This window comes from Chroicocephalus ridibundus, chromosome 5, assembly GCF_963924245.1.
Source record: "Chroicocephalus ridibundus chromosome 5, bChrRid1.1, whole genome shotgun sequence".
Taxonomy (NCBI): Eukaryota; Metazoa; Chordata; class Aves; order Charadriiformes; family Laridae; genus Chroicocephalus; species Chroicocephalus ridibundus.
Window position 1 is genome coordinate 20,185,388 of NC_086288.1, and position 19,644 is coordinate 20,205,031.

The 19,644-nt window shown below is 39.1% G+C and overlaps 1 protein-coding gene across 8 annotated transcripts in view; it reads right to left on the bottom strand.

Moving 5' to 3' along the window:
• Positions 1-11,195: 11,195 nt before the first annotated feature.
• MAPK10 (mitogen-activated protein kinase 10) overlaps positions 11,196-19,644 on the bottom strand; it is a 171,137-nt gene continuing 162,688 nt past the window's right edge. For 7 of the 8 annotated variants that reach the window (XM_063335101.1, XM_063335094.1, XM_063335098.1 and 4 more), the window contains one exon: positions 11,196-18,114. In XM_063335101.1, coding sequence (XP_063191171.1) covers positions 17,972-18,114 — 143 coding nt within the window. In that variant the 3' untranslated portion in view covers positions 11,196-17,971. Of the gene's footprint in view, positions 18,120-19,644 lie in introns of all 8 variants that reach the window. The other variant, XM_063335099.1, reaches the window with a different exon arrangement.

Genomic DNA, 19,644 nt, shown 5'->3' on the forward strand with positions numbered 1-19,644 from the left:
CAAAAGTTACTGAAGTATTTAGCTGGAGAAGTCTGCCCTCTAATTTATAACTTCTCTGCATGTAAATTGTGAACTTACTTATTTTTTAAGTGGTCTGATCTGTAGTGTGTGGACGGCTCACGTTTGTTTAAAACAAGTATAGTTTGGTTATTCAGACTTTGGAATTATTCAGGCAGACTAAGTGACTGCACACACAAGTCAAATGCTATGGTTGCTTTTCCACGAGTAGACAACCCGAATTTGGGGGCTAAAAGCAGATGTACCTTGCAATTAATAAAAAACAAGATTCTCCTGCTTGTTGGGCCCTAAATCAAGGTTCTCTGAGTATCACTAGGCATAAAATAGTACTCAGAAGAAAAGTAGTTACAAAAAGAAAACAAGGGAGGACCCGAGCAGTCTTGTTATATAATTAGGAAAAGGCAAAAAGGGAGGAATTCCTTCCAAAATTCCACTGTGTGGGTGGGTATTTTTTCTTCTCAAATCTTCTGTAGGTAAGAGTTGTCCTTGTGTTTCTTGGGCAGAAATAATACAAAATAACCTATAGGGAGGTCTTAATAATTTAAAAAATACCACGTACACGAGCCATCAACAAATCAGCAGTCATTTGAGTTGTACACATTAACTTCCTCTTGACCCACTCTGAACTACAGGAAGGGTTTTCTGTTACAGCACTCCACCTGCAGTCTTCTTCCCTGGTGTAAATTGATGTGGTACAGGAGACTTCACTGGAGAAAACGGACTTGCAAGTGAGGGCCCTCATGCAGTAAAAATATAATCTGCTTTTGGAACTTAAACACTTCAGAAAACAAACTTAGCCCTTTCAGTAGCACATGGTAGTTTCCCGTCTTGCCTGTCTGATGCTATCCTGTGCTCAGACTCTGTCCTGACAGTCCTATATACACACCCCTTCCTTGCAGCTTTCCCAAGAATTTCGAGGTTCAGTGAGGTTAGATTTCCGTGGCATGATCACACTCTTGCTGCAAGAGTGGGGGTGAGATGCCTTCATTCTTGGTTGCCTTCTTAGCCATTTCTATGCCCAACTAAAACTTGCTGCTTATGTGTTTGTAATTCTCTACAAACAAAATCACCCTTTGACTCAAAACATCCTGCATGTGTTTCCACCCACTGGCTCATCTCGTCCCATCTCTTTTCTTTCCTGCTCTAGTTGGGAGTTGCTTTCACCAACAGTGCAGCATCCACTGTATTTTATACCTACAAAATCTAATTTTAAAGCCATTTTTGTATGATTTAAGTGAACGAGTCTACTCCAATGCTAGCGTCATTCGTCTGTCTTCCTAATACTTCCAATGTTCAAATGTGGTATGAAGCATAGGAAGTATAACAAGAATTATTTTGCTTTAGAAAATAGAATGCCATGTGGTTTCTTTCTGAAGGGGGATGTTGCAAGTAAGATCATTTGCAGATATTTCCATAAATACACTGAAGTTAGTGGAGCTGCACTGATTAACTATGGCTGCTAAAGCTCAGAGTAAAGTCCTTGTTACCATTAGTTGTATAATTATTACCCAAAAAGACGTCCAGAGGGCCTACAAGAAGGCTGGTGAGGGACTTTTTAGGATGTCAGGTAATGGTAGGACTAGAAGGAATGGATTAAAACTAGAGATGGGTCAATTCAGATTGGACATTAGGAAGAAGTTCTTCGCCATGAGCGAAACAGTTGTAATCAAAGCACCGAAGTAAGTATGGCTAGCATTTTTATACCATTCCTGAATATCAAAGTATTAGGAAAAGAACCAAAACCAAAACCCTGGCAGTAAATTGTTTTCTAGTTCAGTATATTATTAAATCTTTAATTCTTTTGTCAAGGAAGTGGCTGAAAATATTATATCATGTCAAACCACAAGCCAGAGTATTACCACAATATAGAAACTAACTGCATCCAGTATCTCTAAATTGCAAGGCAAAGATTTTTATTTGCTTCACTGTTCTCCAGAGGGCAATTGCCAAACATGAATGCGCTGCACTTAATAATACTACTCTTGAAAAGCACAGTTTGAGATGTGAAAGTGTATGAAGCAGTCCACACTGTGGTTCTGATTTCGAAGAGTTGCTTTTATTTTCAATCACGTACATATAGTAGTTATTTGTACAGAGAAACTTTAAAATCTTGAATCTTTTTGGTTCTTCCTTCTAAAAAAATATAATTAGTTCAGGATAGGAGACATAGGTAAGTAGTTTCCTGAAATTATTATACTTTTCTGAAAAGTTTGGTGGTGGTTGGAATTGAAATTCAGGGAGCAGAGAAGGGGATGGGGCTGTCAGACTCTTACACTGCACTGCTGTAGAGAAACCGTGCATTTAACTCCTCCTCCTCACACCAGAACAAAATCAGTCACAATCAGTACAAAACAAAACAAAACAAACCCTCTTAAGCTGCTATTTATTTAGTTATTTTACAGAAAATAATTACATTTAGTCTCAGCAGTTAAACAGTTTCTTTCTCTGTCCCCATCCATATATACCGTTTGACCTTGATTCTGACCTCTTTGTTCAGCCAAATCTCCTCTTAGACAGTGAAGGCAGAGTTTTTGCCTGAACAAGGGATACAGCCTTGGACCTGCATGAGTGTTGTTAGTAAAGAAGAATGTACACATGGGGTCTGCAGTGCAGGAATGACTGTAGCAAGTAACTGAGTCTCCCTTTCTCATTAAGGTCTTAACTCTATGCTGTTGTGGCAACCATGACTGTAACACATCACATTAGTGAGCTCTGCTCCTGCAACGCTTTTGTCCTGAAAGGGGAGGACAAGATTTTAGTGTGTCAAGAACATGGAATGAAAGGGTTAAACTTTAAAGGGTATTTTAAAGGCTAAAAGTACACCACCCATACTTTTATCACCGTCAGGTTAGTTCTTTTAATTGCTATTTTAAGGCTTGCTTAATTGAAGAATAGTAATTTTCTTTCACAGCCTTAGGAGCTACCTGCCTTAGTCTTTTAAGTTTGTAACTATCTGAATGGGTAGGTCAGAGCCATGTGAACTAGTTAGAAGAGGCGTCCCAAAGACTACTTCTTAGCCTGTGTGACAATAAACATTCCAGTTCTCATTACTGAACCTCAGGGAAAACATCATGCGCCAACTGAAGCAAAACCTACGAGTCAAATTATTTGACATCAAAGGCCACAGCCCCCAAACCAGCAATTGCTCTCAGGACACTGTGCAGAAACAGAGAAGTCCTCCTGGCACAGAGAGGAATGATGGATGGAATGCAGTGCAAAACCAGCACGCCCGTATTCACACAGCGCGACAATGCGCTGGCCATCCCCAGCTCTCTGTTCTTCCCTACCCTGATGCACACGCCTGTGTGTGGGTGTTTCAGGGCTAATTTTACACAAGGTTACAAAATTACATATGGTATTGAACCGATTTCTGACCTGGGCTGAAGGTGAAGTTCTGATTTGGTATTATTTACAACCATTTGCCTAGTTAGCGGGTATTGCTTTGGTCTATCGTGCTCATTAAACTTAGTATTTCCTAAAAGAGTGATGACTGTAACGAGCATGGCTGTCAGGCATTCATTCTTCAGTTCAAAACGCTGAATGCAGTGTCAACAACTGAATTGCTCATAGCATCAGAGCTGTTTCAACCAGCTGCTCAGCAGTGCGGTAGCGTATCAGTTCATTAGTGTTGGTTATTCGCACAGCTTGGCTTAAACAGTTGTCCAACATTCTTAACCTGCTTTATTTTCTTTCAACGTAAAAACTCCTAAAAACATCCAATGCATTCTCAATAAAATGTCCTCTGCGTTGCAGTGACCTGGGGGGCAAATCTATGGCCATATTTCAGTGTTGTGCTGTAACAAAAAAAAAGAAAAAGCTATTGTGCCAAAATGTTTCCAGGGGTATTTCCCTAGAACACCACACTGATTTAAACCACCTGTTGCCTATATACAACGTCATTTACTTTCCTAACTAGCCTTCGAAGATATTAACCATTATGATATGACTTACTAACACACACATAACACACATAGTAGGTAATTCATACTTGAAGAAATACCTGATAGAAATTCATTGCCTGAGACAGGCCTTCCTCGATTATGTTTTACAAAAAAAAAAAAAAAAAAAAAAAAAAGGTGAGGAAATATTTTCCATTTAGCTTTGTGAATTAATTGCAATTCTTCAGTTAGTTGCTATGTCGTTATTACTCTTAACTGCTCTTCCACTTAAAGATCTTCTGTGAAGGAAAAAAATGCTTGTATGCCCTTACTATATTGTAGCTGTTCCCTGTGTAGTAGCTGTACATCACCTACATTATCAAATCAATGAAAATATTAATTCTCTGCATGCACTTCACTATGAAGTGCAAAGTCATTAGCTCGTCACAGCAAGATTACAATGTTGATACAGTAACATTTTTTTTCTTTCCTTGTAATACACTTATTACAGCAATGTAGCAGGAATTTGGATGTAATCATCATTTTAGGCAGCTTCTCTGACATGGTGAAATGAGAGATGTGATAACTACTGAATGCTGTTATCTTTAAGAGAGAGCTCATTTCCTGAGCTGATGGAGTAGCGCCTAATAAATAAATACACTAGAGCTTAAAAACAAAAGATACAAACTGTATCAGTTGGCAAGAGGAATGTTTTATAAATGTTACAATGTTTGCTCTGTGTGGGAGCATCAGTTTCAATTGTATAGATCTAAAGGAAAGTTTAGCCTAAAGCAGTACTTAATTACAGTGGTCACGTGTGATTTCTTTGATCTTCAGTCTGCCACTCCTGACTGTTTCCACTGCTAAAGAAGTTGTTATAGAGATAAGCACTAATTAGTATTACGACAAGGTTGATCTCTCTATAGTTTGTTTGTACTGATGAGACCCCACCTGGAGTACTGCATCCAGCTGTGTAGACTTTAGCACAGGAAAGACGTGGACCTGTTGGACTGAGTCCAGAGGAGGCCACAAAGATGATCCGAGGGCTGGAGCACCTCTCCTATGAAGTCAGGCTGAGAGAGTTGGGGTTGTTCAGCCTGGAGAAGGCTCCGGGGAGACCTTATTGCAGCTTTTCAATATGTAAAGGGGGCTTGTAAGAAAAATGTGACAAACTTTTTAGTAGGGCCTGTTGTGCTAGGACAAGGGGTAATGGTTTAAAAATAAAAGAGGTAGATTTAGAGTAGATATAAGGAAGCAAATTTTATGATGAGGGCGTGAAACACTAGAACAGGTTGCCCAGAGATGTGGTACTTGCCTCATCCCTGAAAACATTCAAGGTCAGGTTGGACGAGGCTCTGATCTAGTTGAAGATGTCCCTGCTTATTCCAGAAAGGGGCTGGATTTAAAGGTCCCTTCCAACTCAAGCTATTCTATGTTTGTTCCTGGATAACAATGCAGATGTTACTACATCTTGCAATGCTACAGGCTTGGGGAAGAATGGCTGGAGAGCTACCCAGCAAAAAAGGACTTGGGGGTGTTAGTTGACAGCCAGCTGAATATGAGCCAGCAGTGTGCCCAGGTGTCCAAGAAGGCCAACAGCATCCTGACCTGTATCAGGAATAGTGTGGCCAGCAGGACTAGGGAAGTGATCACCCCCATGTACTCGTCACTGGTGAGGCTGCACCTTGAATACTGTGTTCAGTTTCGGGCCCCTCACTACAAAAAAGACACTGAGGTGCTGGAGCGGGTCCGGAGAAGGGCAACGAGGCTGGTGGAGAGTCCAGAGCACAAGTCTTATGAGGAGCGGCCAAAGGAGCTGGCGTTGTTTAGCCTGGAGAAAAGGAGGCTGAGGGGAGACCTTATCGCTCTCTACAACTACCTGAAAGGAGGTTGTAGTAAGGTGGGGGTCGGTCTCTTCTCCCAAGTAACAGGCGATAGGACAAGAGGAAATGGCCTCAAACTGCACCAGGGGAAGTTTAGACTGGATATTAGGAAAATTTTTTTCATGTAAAGGGTTGTCAAGCATTGGAATAGGCTGCCCAGGGAAGTGGTTGAGTCACCATCCCTGGAGGTATTGAAAAGATGTGTAGATGTGGCACTTAGGGACACGGTTTAGTGGTGGACTTGGCAACGTTAGGTTTATGGTTGGACTCAATGATCTTAAAGGTCTTTTCCAACCTAAATGATTCTATGATTCTTCATTACACACCACAGTGGTGTGTAAGACTTGTCAAAAGACTTGACAGATTCAGAGAACATGGCAGTCTCTTTTTAGGAAACAGTTACCATTACAGATGTGTAGTTATTTTTCTCCAGTTTCACCATGTGCCTTTCTTTTTTAAATATATACTACCTCAGTAAGTATAGGTGGAATGTCTGGAGAGAGCCCATATACCATCAGGGCAGAGTCCACTGAACAGGAGAGTCCTCAGAGAACAGGAAACAGAGATTAGCAACATCTTCCTGCTTGGGAATTGCTTTGTGTTAAATATAGTCATTTAACCAGAAAAAAGTTCTGCGCCGATTCGAGAACGTACTGTGGCAAGTCAGAAAGCTCCATCTGGTTTTTAATATTACCAGAAATGGAAGGAAGGCATATTTAAGTTATCGTTCAGACAACGCCTTTCTGTTAAAGTGGACATAAAAAGAAAAAAAGAAAGGTAGAGCAGAGATTTGCTGAAAAAAAACCTAACACAAAGCAATTTTTCAGCATGATAGTGGTGTCTGGTTGTGCTGCTCTCTGAAGGCTGAGCTATCTAAAGAGAAGAGAGCTCTGCTTACACAGCATGTCTATTTGGAAGAAGTTTTCACTATGTAATTTCAAGTTGACACAGACCAGACAAGGGAAATCGTAAAAGGTAATTACCTAAATTCTTTGTGGCCTTTTACTTCCCGGACTCCAAGCAGTTTTGAAGAGATTGATGGTGCCCAAATCTACCCAGCCCCTATTAGTTTAGCACCACAGTCATCTACCCCTCAATTCTGCTCATTTGACCATCTTTCTTGTCATCCCCTGTGCTACAGGGAGGGTGCCATTTACAAACATTAATACACAAAAATTATTGGAAACGAAGAAAAATTAACGAAAACTTACTGAAAATGTAGAATTATGCTTTGTCCAAGAAACACTCCAGACCATCAAGTGCTCCATGAACTGTCCAGGATCAGTCTGGCTGGAGAAGAAATGCAACAAGCAGATGATTTACAGGCCTTGATGCACGTTTTTGCCTTTAGGTGGCAATCTTCGCCTATATTGTGCGTTTTTCTTGCTAAAGGGAGCTGCGTCTGTACAGCTCCGCAATACCATATTCTGAGGAGTAAGATGAGTGCAATATTAACCTGAGATGAGGGATCTGATCTAACGCAGAGCAGAAGGCAGAATAATCATGGTTGCCTTCCTCCATCAGCTTAAAAAAAACCCTCTTTGCACCGCACACTCTCATTTTTAATTATTTTTTTTTCCTCCCCAGTTACTGGATGGTCCTGAGAACTGGTTGCAACACAGTGCAGACTTGGTATGGAATCACAGTCCCTCTGGATTCGGTGTTACATAACAGTGGCAGTGATTTTTTTGCAGTACATGTGAGTGTTTAATTTTGTCTCTGTGCTAACTGCTTAAAAAAACAATGCTGAAACCAACGGATAGCTTGGTTATCCTGTCAGTTTGCCCATGCTAGCAATTATGGCCAAAAAGGGAAATTAAAACTTCCTTCATATATTTTAGAAATCACAGGACACTATTGGCAAATGAATTATTTTAGCAATACATGCTGTAATTTTATTGCCATCTCCACTAACCCTATCTTGTGCTTGTGATAAAGTCAGAAAGTTAAAACTGATGAGTACAACTGTGCTGAAACCTGGCCAGCATTTTCCCACTGACTCACCTGCAGTTGCAGTGTTGTTCAAGGAGATATTACTTTTCTCCTTCTGGTGAATAAAAGATGAGAGGTCTGCACCAAAAATTAGTATTTTCCTTTATGCAGAGGATCACATTTCAGAAAGACATACATAAAAAATCTCAGAGGACGCCTGCTCTGAGAACACAGCTATGTATTCTGATCTGTTACATTGCATTAGCATTTTGAAGAAGAATTTGGACAACGTTCTGGCTCCTTGGTATTCTGAAATTCAGTGGTATTCAAACATGAGGTTTGATTCCTGGACTATTTCATATAATATTCATTGATTTTAAAACCAGAACTTCATCCTTCAGTCCACTCAGTTACGTGCTGGTCCATAGAGTTCTTCAAATTTTCCTGAAGAGAGCTTTTGTACATACTCTGAATTTATCTGTGTTCAAACCCTGTTAATTCTGGATGGCGGCTGACATTAAGAAAGAGTCTCCATTCCTCTGGGAACACCTACATCCACAAATCTTTCCCTGAAAGGCAGACTGCCCTCTGGAAAACAGGTGTGGAGGGGTCACACATTTAACAGCACCCTGTACTGACAAACCTCCAGGACTTTTATTTTTGCTATTAAATTACTTAGGGTAATTATTCATACAAAAAGGAAGAAAATCAAAATGTGAACACTTATTCTAGCTGTGATTTAGCATGCTGATGAGAACACTTAAAATATATCTTTTGCCACCTAAGACGATGCAACTGAACTGGAAAGGTAAGACTACTCCAAGAGCAGGAATATCATGTAGAGAATGCTGAGGACAAATCCAGCAAAGCATGGGCATAAATGTATCTCCCAAGACAAAAAAATCCAGAAGTAATCTTTTTGAACAGTTGTTGATCAAAAATCAAGACTTAAAAACGTTTTCATAGCATCTGCCATCAATTTCTTAATCACTAACAGCTTAATCTTGTAACATCAGACATGTCTTTACCTAGGCTAGGGTTAACAGCAGGAAGGGGACATTGTACAGCTTTTTACCTCATCCACACAATGAACCATTAATTGTTCTGGAAATTGGAAGGGTTATTTTGTTGCAGCAGCTACTGTGTAATTTCTGCCTCATGAGCTTTTAAGAATCAAAGATAACTCCCCTTACTCTCCAATGTTAAATGTGGAGTAGAGGTGGGAAGAATTTCACACATTTCAAACGTAGCCTAGAGAAACGTTAAATGCCCCCATTGTTAATTCCAGGCTTATGATGCAAGAAAGGCTAACATCTTCCAGACAGCACAGTCAGCCACTGCCTGTAATGGGACTTACTTAACAAAAGCGCCAGTCTATCCATTAAATAGACATATTCAGAAAGAGAGCTATTTTCTCGAGCACCCTAATTACTATTCCATATATAAGTGCTCCTGGAATGTGGGCAGAATATCATACAGAAATATCAGGAGACAAACAACGCTTACTCCTTCCCAGCAGTCAATTTCAAAATAAGACAAATACATTAGAAAATCAGTATTAATTTAACCAGCTAAACTTCCTCCCTGGCTCCTTACGCTATACTGATAATCGTGTTGGAGACACAGCAGATTTGCAATTCAGCTTCCAAGCTATGCCATCAGCAGAGGGTTTGGAAGAGCACGTTGAAAAGCAAGATAATCTCAGTCTGTATCTGTATGTACTTGAAGAGAGTCACAGCCACAGGGCAGTGCATGGAATTGTTGCTTTCTAAGCATTAGCACACACATAGAAACAGAGCCAAAACGGAACAGCCTCCAGCAGAGAGTTCCACAGGAGAAGTGAAACTTCAACTCTGACATCAAACGAGAAAGTGACTACCGCATGCAGATCACAACAGCCGTACATACTGCAAGGGGACTGTGAACTGGTCCCAGTGCATTTAAACGGGCCTCACAACACCATAGTGAATGTTCATCAGTTTGAGCACAAAGGTTGTTCACTAACCTTCATCCCATTCGTTTGCCTCAAGTGGCAAAGGAGGGGGAGTTTTGCAGAGGCGCGCCGATCTCCTTCCTTCAACTCTGCTTCAACAAAGATGACTCCATCGATTTGCTACAGCTCATCAGCATGCAACACGTGCTCCCCCTTCCCAAACAAGAGATGTTTAGGCCATCATGCAAGCTGACGGAAGAATTCCAAGGCTGGTCTGTTGCTACAAAAGTACTTCCATTGAGTACTAAGGAGCATTGTAGGAGATAGGCCCGTCCTGTTTAAATAGAACTTCAGATTTTCTGGAATTTAGGACTCTGGGTTATTTGAAGCTAAATCACAGGTACAGCTGGATTCAATGACGCGTAAATCCCTGAAATATGGTCATAAAAATTCTGAGTCCTGAAAAGGACAAACCTCTCAACAAAAAGATAAATCTTCAATTGTCTCAAAAGGTAAAACGTACCCAGTAAAAAAAAAAGCTGGTCCCTGTCCTTCCCATTTTGCAGTAAGAATCGCAAAGCCAAAATTCCCTAGCCATTGCAAATCAGAGGTTTTTATTATATATTGTAGCTTAGCCAATCTCTGCATATACAAACTAGGAGAAGACTAGACCTTGAAAAATCATCCTGATTTAGCAAGTCAGAGCAAGAGTACCAGCTCTGCACAGTAAGTTTGAAATGGCATTTAAGTACCAACAACTGTAAGATTTTCTTCCTTTACAGTGCTTACAAGGTGCTTTAATTAAATGTTTTCTATAGCTCCCCCCTTCAAATTGTTTGGACAGAAGGCTGAGATTTTTATTTTCATCTCTACGTATGATAAATTGAAACATAAAAATGTCCTTTGTGCATTCTCATTTGACTTGCTTGGAAATATAATGGGCACAGATAGCTTGTGCAAGAACTGAGGAAAACAGCAATGTTTTCCAAAAGGCAGCATCTCTCTCCTTTTTGTTCTTTTTTCACTTGGAGTGAAGTGCGTTCAACTTGGTGAAAAATCAGTCCCCAAATAGTAACTGCAGTTTCTATGGTGGTTGTGGGCTTGTTTGGTTTGGTTTTTTTATTGTTGGCTTGATTTTGTTTTACATTTTTAATGGGGGAAGAGATATGAGAGGGACTAGCTATTACTTGGCAGTTTTTCTTCATTCTGTCCAGTCATGTGGTCATTTTTTTCCTAATATTCTTAGGCAGTCAGCCAGAGGAATAAACTCTTAAGCTAATTAAAGACAAAAAGTCTAAGTCTCATATGCACTAAGATCCTGTAGCGCTGTAAATATTTCTTAAATGAATGGTGGTATAGAGGATTAAGCCTGTAAAGCACATCAGATATAGCACTAACCGGATTTTGTAATCCTGGCAACATCCACATGGTTACAGCTTTCTCTGCGTCCCCTAGCGAGGGCTGAAGGAAAAGAAACAAGAAGCCAGGAGAGCTGTACGACCATATTTCGTATCTTCTTCATTGATACCCTTCACACCATTCAAATAGGACTCCGGAATACACTATTTTAATTAGCAAAGCTTGTTTTAAAGTAAACAACACAAACACTCCTTATAGAACAGTCACAGTCTCCCCTGCTAGACATACAGACTTTTTGGCAAGATCACATTCAAACAGCATGAAATTCACCCCTGTGCATGGCCCCCCGGAAGGTCCTCGCACCGCTTTAACGTCCGCTTAGCTGCTCTGGATAAGCGCAAGTGGTTTGTGGGATAAGGACCGAGGTTCACTACAACTTTCCTCCAAAAAAAAGATGGTCCAAATCCACATCTGTAAAGATAATCAGTTTTACCACTATAAGGTCATAAAGGTGTAATATAGGCGTCATGCATAGAGTACATACCATATTTCAGTTGAGTCCTGTCCCTGCATGACTTTGAGCCCCTGTGAAAGTACAGATGCACAACACACATGTAATGAAGCCCTCAATCAATATGGTTTGCTGTGTTGTGCTGTTTATTGGGAACAGTGCAAAGTCATTCAAGCGACAGGAGTCAAGACAGCAGTGAGAAAAGTATCCTCATGAGGAAGCTCTGACAGGATTCCTTTTGACATATGGGAGAACACGAGATTCCCATCTTAGTTCAGTAATTGCTAAATGAACAGAAATGAGAAATCATTGATGCAACATTGACCCACAAAACACTGATGACTGAGGGCCTGTTCTGCCCTGTACTACGCACAGGGAACAAATGGTCAAAGGAAAACAGGGTAAGAACAAAACAATATGGAAATAAGGTTGGTTCCTTAACAAATGTCACTACTGCAGTCCATTTACGCTGACTGACACTGGTTGTTCTTTTCAGCTATAAGTGCGCAACAAAATCAGACATGTCTCATCTTCCAGTCTTGATACTGAACTGTTGCTGTTGTTGATTTTCTTTTGTTGGTCAAGTTTTTTCTTTTTTTCTTTCTTTTTTTTTTCTTTTTTTTTTTTTACATCTACATTTATCAGCACTGATACATTACAGGTCTTGTTAGTTATACTTTGAAGTCTGATCATGCAGAACTACAGGTAGGTGCAACTTAGATCTTATTACAAATGATGGACATGGCAAGGTGAACAGTTGTTTTTGCTAGTTAAAATCTGGAGCTTTGTTACTGTTGTGGCTTAACGTATACTGGCCCTAAGTCCCACTTACTCAATTTACTAAATATACATGATTCTGTATGTACACTGAAACCTTCAGCACCCTCCTTTTCAGCATATAACTGACTTAGGAAAAGGTCAGAGGTCAACCATATTTAGGCATACAGCGGCCTTATTGTGAAAGATTTAACAGAATTAGTGTGCTTGATTATTACATATTAGTTACAGAGGAAGGAAAAAAAATCAATACAACTATTTACATTATAAATATCTTGCTTCCCAGAAGACAAGCATGGCCCTGTTCAGTGAAAATTAGCAAAAGAGACAGGCTTACCTGTCTGAAATTATAAGCATGGTAGACATACATTTATTTCCCAAATTGACTGTGTCTTCCTTCAATACGTGCTTTTCAGCTTTTCGCTCTCAGGTAAAAAGGCACTAGTAGCCTCAGTTGAAGTTTTTCAACATTCTTTTGTCAAATCAAACCCTCTTTAAAACTCAAACTTGCCATGGGTCAATGAGCCTGAATACAAATGATTGAAACAGCTCACCTCTTGCAATCAATAGTGGGAAGGGAAGGAAAGGGGAAGGGGAAGAGGAAGGGAAAGGGGAAGGCCACACTGGCAAGTTCCTAATACACAAAGCAGATTCCACAAAATTCCACTGGACAGGTCTGTTTTCCAGCTCATTGGTGAAGATGACACATTCACCATTCCCCCACCTCCCTCAAGCATCTTACTAATTAAGACATTACATATTTGAGGAATAGTCAAACCTACGGCACAATGATTTTCTTTTTGTGTGTGTGTGAAAAAGATCACCTTGAGCTTGCAATTAGTTAACTGTGTCCTTTGTAAAGTGGTGGAAGTTCAAATAAGCACAGCCATCAGATTCTTGAAGATGTGTAATTATGTTACAATTACGCTTGTTATCCGCACTGGGAACTTGGATCAAATATGAATAGAACAGGCTCTAAAAATCACATCCATATGCAACTCCCTCTCTTTCCTACACATACATATGGAAGCAAAGAAAATAAAAGCCTAAACTCGAACCACTAACTCAGACTTTTTTTGCCAGGCTATTAAAAGAAAAGTCTAATTCTTCCCTGCAGGTTTTCTTTCATATTGCTGTCCCTGGAAGCACACAGAGTTTGTTGCAAAATGTCTTTCTTGTTTGTTTTTGCATGTTTGAATTCACACAAAATTTTAAAATCTCAATAAGCAAGAAGAAATAAATATAGATAGATCTGAAACTAAAATAATTTTTGATCCTTTGGAATACTGCAAAGCTTGTAATATAAATAAGCTAACATTGGCTATTAAAAATTATTTTGAATTGAAATGTTTCAATTATATTTTACAGTGATTTCAGGATACTCAAACCATATTTTTCCTTTTTTTTTAAATAAAAAATTTGTGATATTTGCTGAATTTGACTCAGGCAGTTCTAAAATTTACTATTAGCATATTTTTCATCAGAAAATATATTGGTGGAAAAGAAATCACCGGTGCTCACTGACAAACATTATAATACAATACTAATCAGTTAAGTAGAACTAATGTGGAAACCTTCCTAAAGGCACTGTGACAAGTCTAATTTCTTCAGTATTGTTATCCCAAAGCTTGAAGGTAAAGCAATATGTATGAAGATAAAACCATATATATGAATCTATTCTTAGTTAAGAATAGAAGATAAATTTAGAAGAGTGATACAGTGGCACAATCGTCTTTCTTGTGTAATCTTTGGAGGCCAATATCATGCAGGAACTGTTAACTTCCAGAGGAAAACTATCAGTGCCTTAGGGAAGTACCAGATCAGGCTTTCTGTCGCTTTTTCTTTTTTTTTTTTTTTTTTGACATTACCATACTTGCACTCCAATTTAAGCTCCACTTTATTTAATGCAAGCTTGCTAAGATTCCTGAATCTATCTGTGCCATGGAATTCTACATGGTATGGGAGGATTATCAACAACAATGCAATTCGCATAAATCAGCATGTGACCAACTCAAATATCTGAACTCTCTAAAGATCTATTACATTTTAATGGAAGATACTATTTCAGCTACCAAGTCAGTATCTGAAGATTGATTTCAAAAATTACAGAAAATTTTGGATTGAAAACATGCATAGCCTTGCATCAACTTGAAGTAAATCAATCTCTCATCCTCATTTAAACTCGATCAGTGAGAAGGAAAATGGAGGAAGGGTCTTTTAAGAGCAATTCTAACTTTTTTGTTATTTTTTAGTTTCTCATACTATCCAGAAGTATCAGTCATTATCAAACTGAACAGAACGTAGGAATAAAGCATCTGTCATTATCAAACTGAACAGAATTGTAGGAATAAAGGGGAACAGGCTCGAAGAGAAGGGGATCAAAACTTCTAGAATATGAAAGAAAAATTTTGTTTACCTTAAGACAGCTACAGAATGTCATCACTGCAACCTTTTATTCAAGAGTCCATGCATTCTTGTAAGGTATCAGCTGATAGCACCTACTTCCTGACACAAAGCAAAACAGAGGATACTATTCCTGTTTGATGGTTGCTACTTCAGTTTGGACATACAAGGACCAAAATTGTAACAAACTATTGCTTTTCTTCATTGATGGCTTTTTTCTAGTGTTCAATGTGGACAGCCCCAAGTTTCCTCCCCCAGACAGAGCTTCACATAAAGGAGACTAACTAATCTGAGGACAAAAAGAGATGCAGTAATTCTTTTAGGCCCCATTTCAGCAAGGCACTTAAGCACATGCTGATGTTGATCGCTGCTAAGCAAAAGACAAAAGCACACACTAGTTAAAATTATGTACGCATCCCTGTAGTCTCCGTTAAATGTTTGTAGGAGCACTGGTGCTTAGCAGAATCAGGGCTTCTGGGAATAAAGTTATGTAACTTCTATGTTGTGGGTTCATTTAGCGGCGATCGCTAGGACATCTTCTATGGCGACTGGTTCTCCAGCCCGCACTCATGAACCCAAGCAAGACTGAATTATACAATGGGACTAAGAGCATGTTTTTTGGCTTCGATGGACGAAACATGGGAGATCTGTAAGCATCTGTCTACTAGAAATGATTTCTCTGCTATTGCCGATGCCACATCTCCATAATATCACTGGCAATGAAGTATGATTATTTCCAGTTTCTATGGTTTACATTTGTGGTATTTTTGCAGTTTCTCTTACATACAGCATTGCCTCTTTGAGACACTTTTGTTTTGTTTTGTTTAAATAACACACCCAAATGGTGCACACTAAGGAATGTAAAGCAGATACTAGTTACCTGAATATTATTAATATATATCTATGGTGAATTAAATCTGGAGGTGATACATTTCATTATTGCTAAGAAGTCACCCTTGGTGTTATTGCCTTTGTACCTACAGAGCATTGCTGTTTACCTTTCAATACTTTTATGATCATTGGCTTTGAAGTGAGTTACATCACTCGACAATGACATGATGTTTCATGGCTTAAGAGAGAATATTGCTAAATATTTTTAGCAGAAGTAAATTATTGCTTCCACAATTACTGCTCTGAGTTTTTAGAACATTATCGACCTAATTTTATTCTCAAAAAAAAATCTATAAAAATCTACCAAAAATATACCTGGGGAAAAAAAATTCCTACAACAATTATAAGACAGCTCAGACCTACCAAGTGTGAAATTATTTCATACCCACTTAATTAACTGTGGAGAGTTTTTTTTCTTTACTTTCTTCCCTTTGAACAAAATCTGACTTGATACTTAATTATTTTTCCTACCACAGAATGGCAGGCTTGTAAGCCACCTAATGGAACATTCCTATTTTGGTAGAATTTTGAAAACATAAGAATTAGTGAATTTAAAATATCCAGTAATATATTCTAAACAGTTTCTCTCTTTGACATTTAGAAAAGCATTAGAGTATGATTTATCTCGTTTCAGTTTACGTGGCACACTTTGGTAAGAGGAGAGATGACTCAGATTTTAGTTAATTTCCAACCCAGGTAGTGATGACCTTGCAGTGGAAAATGCTAGTTGCTGTTTTGGCTGCAAAAATATTCAGTTGTTCTGAAATTCTGTGTGGAGTTTTGCCATTCTCTGGTAAAACCACTTACCACTGGGAATTCTACTTATTATCTGGTAAAATCAATGTGATATTCAGTCACTGTTGGGTTCTTTGGAACTTGTCAAAACTGCCTAAGATGCCTGATTGAGAGCCTAAGACCCCTGACTGGGATGGTTTCCGCCCAGCGCACTAGCTGACTGGTATCTTCTGCTATTACTTAGAATATAGGAATACTAGACCCATGCACTCGGTGGTTCTTTTCCATGTAACACAGCTGATAAAACTTCCTGGGGAGTCAGATGATTTGTCACGAGCAAATGAACAGCCAAAAGCACCTGGAGAAGGCCTGTTCTTTTAGTAGTGGAGAACCCTGCAAGGGAATGATTTAAAGGGAAAACGACCTCTAAGCCACATACATACACTGAGAGGGAGTGAGCTGCAAATATCCTTTCTCTATTTAACTTAATAAAGATCTAGACGTAAAATAAAACCAAGTTGTTGTATGTCCTATTGACCATAATCTGCCCATTCCTCAACCCTGTCATACTCCCTAACACACAAGCGTACATGTAACTCATTCATAGTGAGTCTGTCTATGAACTAAGATGATAACTAAATTAACATTGACAGGAAAAGTTGCCTACTGAGACAAATCTTTCTGGGCTTAGACATGCATAAAAACCCCTTCATTCTTGTTCCCTGTAGCTTGCAAATATATATGTGCTTCCATCTAACCTGGTCATAGCTTGGCATATCTGCTCTAAAAATTAGAACAACAAGTCTCAACATTCACGAATAAACATTTTTCTATGAAACTCTGTGGCATCTTCTTTCAATACAAATTTGCTTCTTATTTCAAAATATGTATACGACTCTCAGCAGAAATGTTGGTGCTACATCTTCAAGTGTCTGAGGGAGCCACAGTTCAATGTGGTTATTTACACTTCCACAAATCCTCATACAAGATATGCACCTCATCAATGAACAAACAAATAGGATATACACTAGTCATATCACACATGTAGTTATGCCGTTCACCTGAAATGGGCCATTTATAGTTGTGGAGTGCACACTAAGTACATATGCAGATGTGCATGTTCCTACAGGCACACGGCTGCATACACTGCCAGAATTCTACTGGCACGCGTGTATATGTGCTATTTGTATATGAAGAAAAATGCATGTATATCCCTATCTGCCTCACTGGGCAGAAGATGACAGAACAGAGGGTGAAGGCAGATACACACTTGTATGTTTGAGAGTGGCTACTGCACACCTTGTCATGCCAGTGTGAAAAGGACAGTTGCAGGTTGCTGGTTTTGCAGCCATTAATTTTACATCTTATGGGGAAGGGTTAAAAAAAAGGATTTTTCAGTTCCTTTTTTTTTTCCCCACTAAGCATCATTGGAAGAAGACCAAAGCAGAGCAACTATAAGTTAAATATACATTTGAGCTTAGCTGCATTACATAATTCTGTAGGAGAAGCAGGCTGAAAACATTTTTTGTTTGTTTTGTTTAAATCTTTGTATTTTATTTCTCTCCCTTTTCATCTCTTAACTCCTCTTAATTTTTACTCCTAAATTACATCATCCTCTGAAGAACGCTGGGTTTCGCAGGCAGGCGGCTAGTCACCTGCAACAACCGAGGGGTCCTGCAGAAGCTTCCAGGCTGCTGTCCGTGTCAGACGCCAGTGTTTGATCCGTGGACATGGATGAGATGTCATTGACAGATGAGGATGGAGGGAGGCTTTCACTGCTGTTCACTGCTGCACCTGTGCTACGAAAACGAACACCAACGTGATTAAACCTGAAACCCTCAAACTGCTCACATTTTAAAAAGCAAAGGATTCTTACCATGTGGCAACAGACATGTAAGTACACAGACCATTTTAAGCAGTGGCAAACCTTAGCAGAAAATGGGCCATGCAACTTTAGGCATTGGATAATATTTAATATTTTACCAGGAAATTCTCTCCCTCAATAGTCCGTTTTGAAGAGGTAGAGCTCATGTTGTGTCTATCACTCCACTTCTTTCTAACCTTCTTAGAGTTAGAAAACACCCAAAGATCAGACGTCTGCTAGGATCGCACAGGCACCAAAAAGATGATTAAAAAACCCAAGCCAATCCTCCATACTCTGTCATAAAATCCTAGTTTCCTTGTAGATAGTTTAGTAGAATGGGTGGCATCAAATCACTCAGTGGCAATGTAGAGAAGATGGCTGTGTGGGAGGCAAGGCTGGTTTCTTCCTCTTAGTTAAGGACTAGGTGGACTAAGCCCAGGATTTCGGTTCTGCCAGTATTTTTGTGCATCCTAGTTTACCTGCCCTCTGTAAAATGATGATAGTACAAGTATTATCCAAAAAAATCACTTTGACTTCGTGAAATGAAGAAGGTACCTTCATGAGATTGTCATTAACATGACTGAACATTTATCACATCCCTGAATATTATCAGGTATCATCTGTCACATAAATGCAGATAACTGTGATATATAATGTGACAGATAAATAGAGCCACATGAAGAATGTATTTACCATGCACCTGTGACTGCTGAACTGTCACTCTGCCCATTAACCTCAACTCATACTTAAGTTCTCAAAGTAGCAAACCACAGTTTGATTGGTATTTTTTTCCACTGAACTTTGAGGCAATGTTTTGTTGTCTTCTTTCCACCAAAATTAACACTGCCTGCAGTTTGGGAGGGATATGTTAATTTTCATTAAATATTCATGACAATAAAATATGTGTTTTTTATGATATTGCACATCTGGAAATTGTAGGTAATCACTCCGACACACAGATAGATGCCGTTTCATTCTATGGCCAAAACGTTTTCTCATCTGACTTTTACAGATTTTCATTTCCTCAAAATGAACAGAAATTAACATCCTATTGCCTAGGAAGAGAACGTACCTAAAAAACCACACCTAGTAAAATTACAAAATTAGTATATTCTTAATACAGAAATTAACAGCCATCTATACAGCCTAGGCAAAATATATGATGCTATGGACAAAAGGAGAGTATTTCTGTCACTTTCCAGTTTGCAATAAAACCAGTACTCTGAGAAAACAAGCCACCATACCATACACCTCCAACTCTCTTCTATTTTCCTCAACTTTTTCATCCCTTTATACACATCTACTATAAATATGCACATAACAGAGACAGATATGCTTATGTTCAGAGCTCTAGATGGGAACTGCTTTTTGCTGTTGTAGTAGCACAAAGATACTTTGTCATCAGAAGAACCCTTGAATTAGTTTACTCTCCTGATAACATTTGGAAAATAAAATAGTTA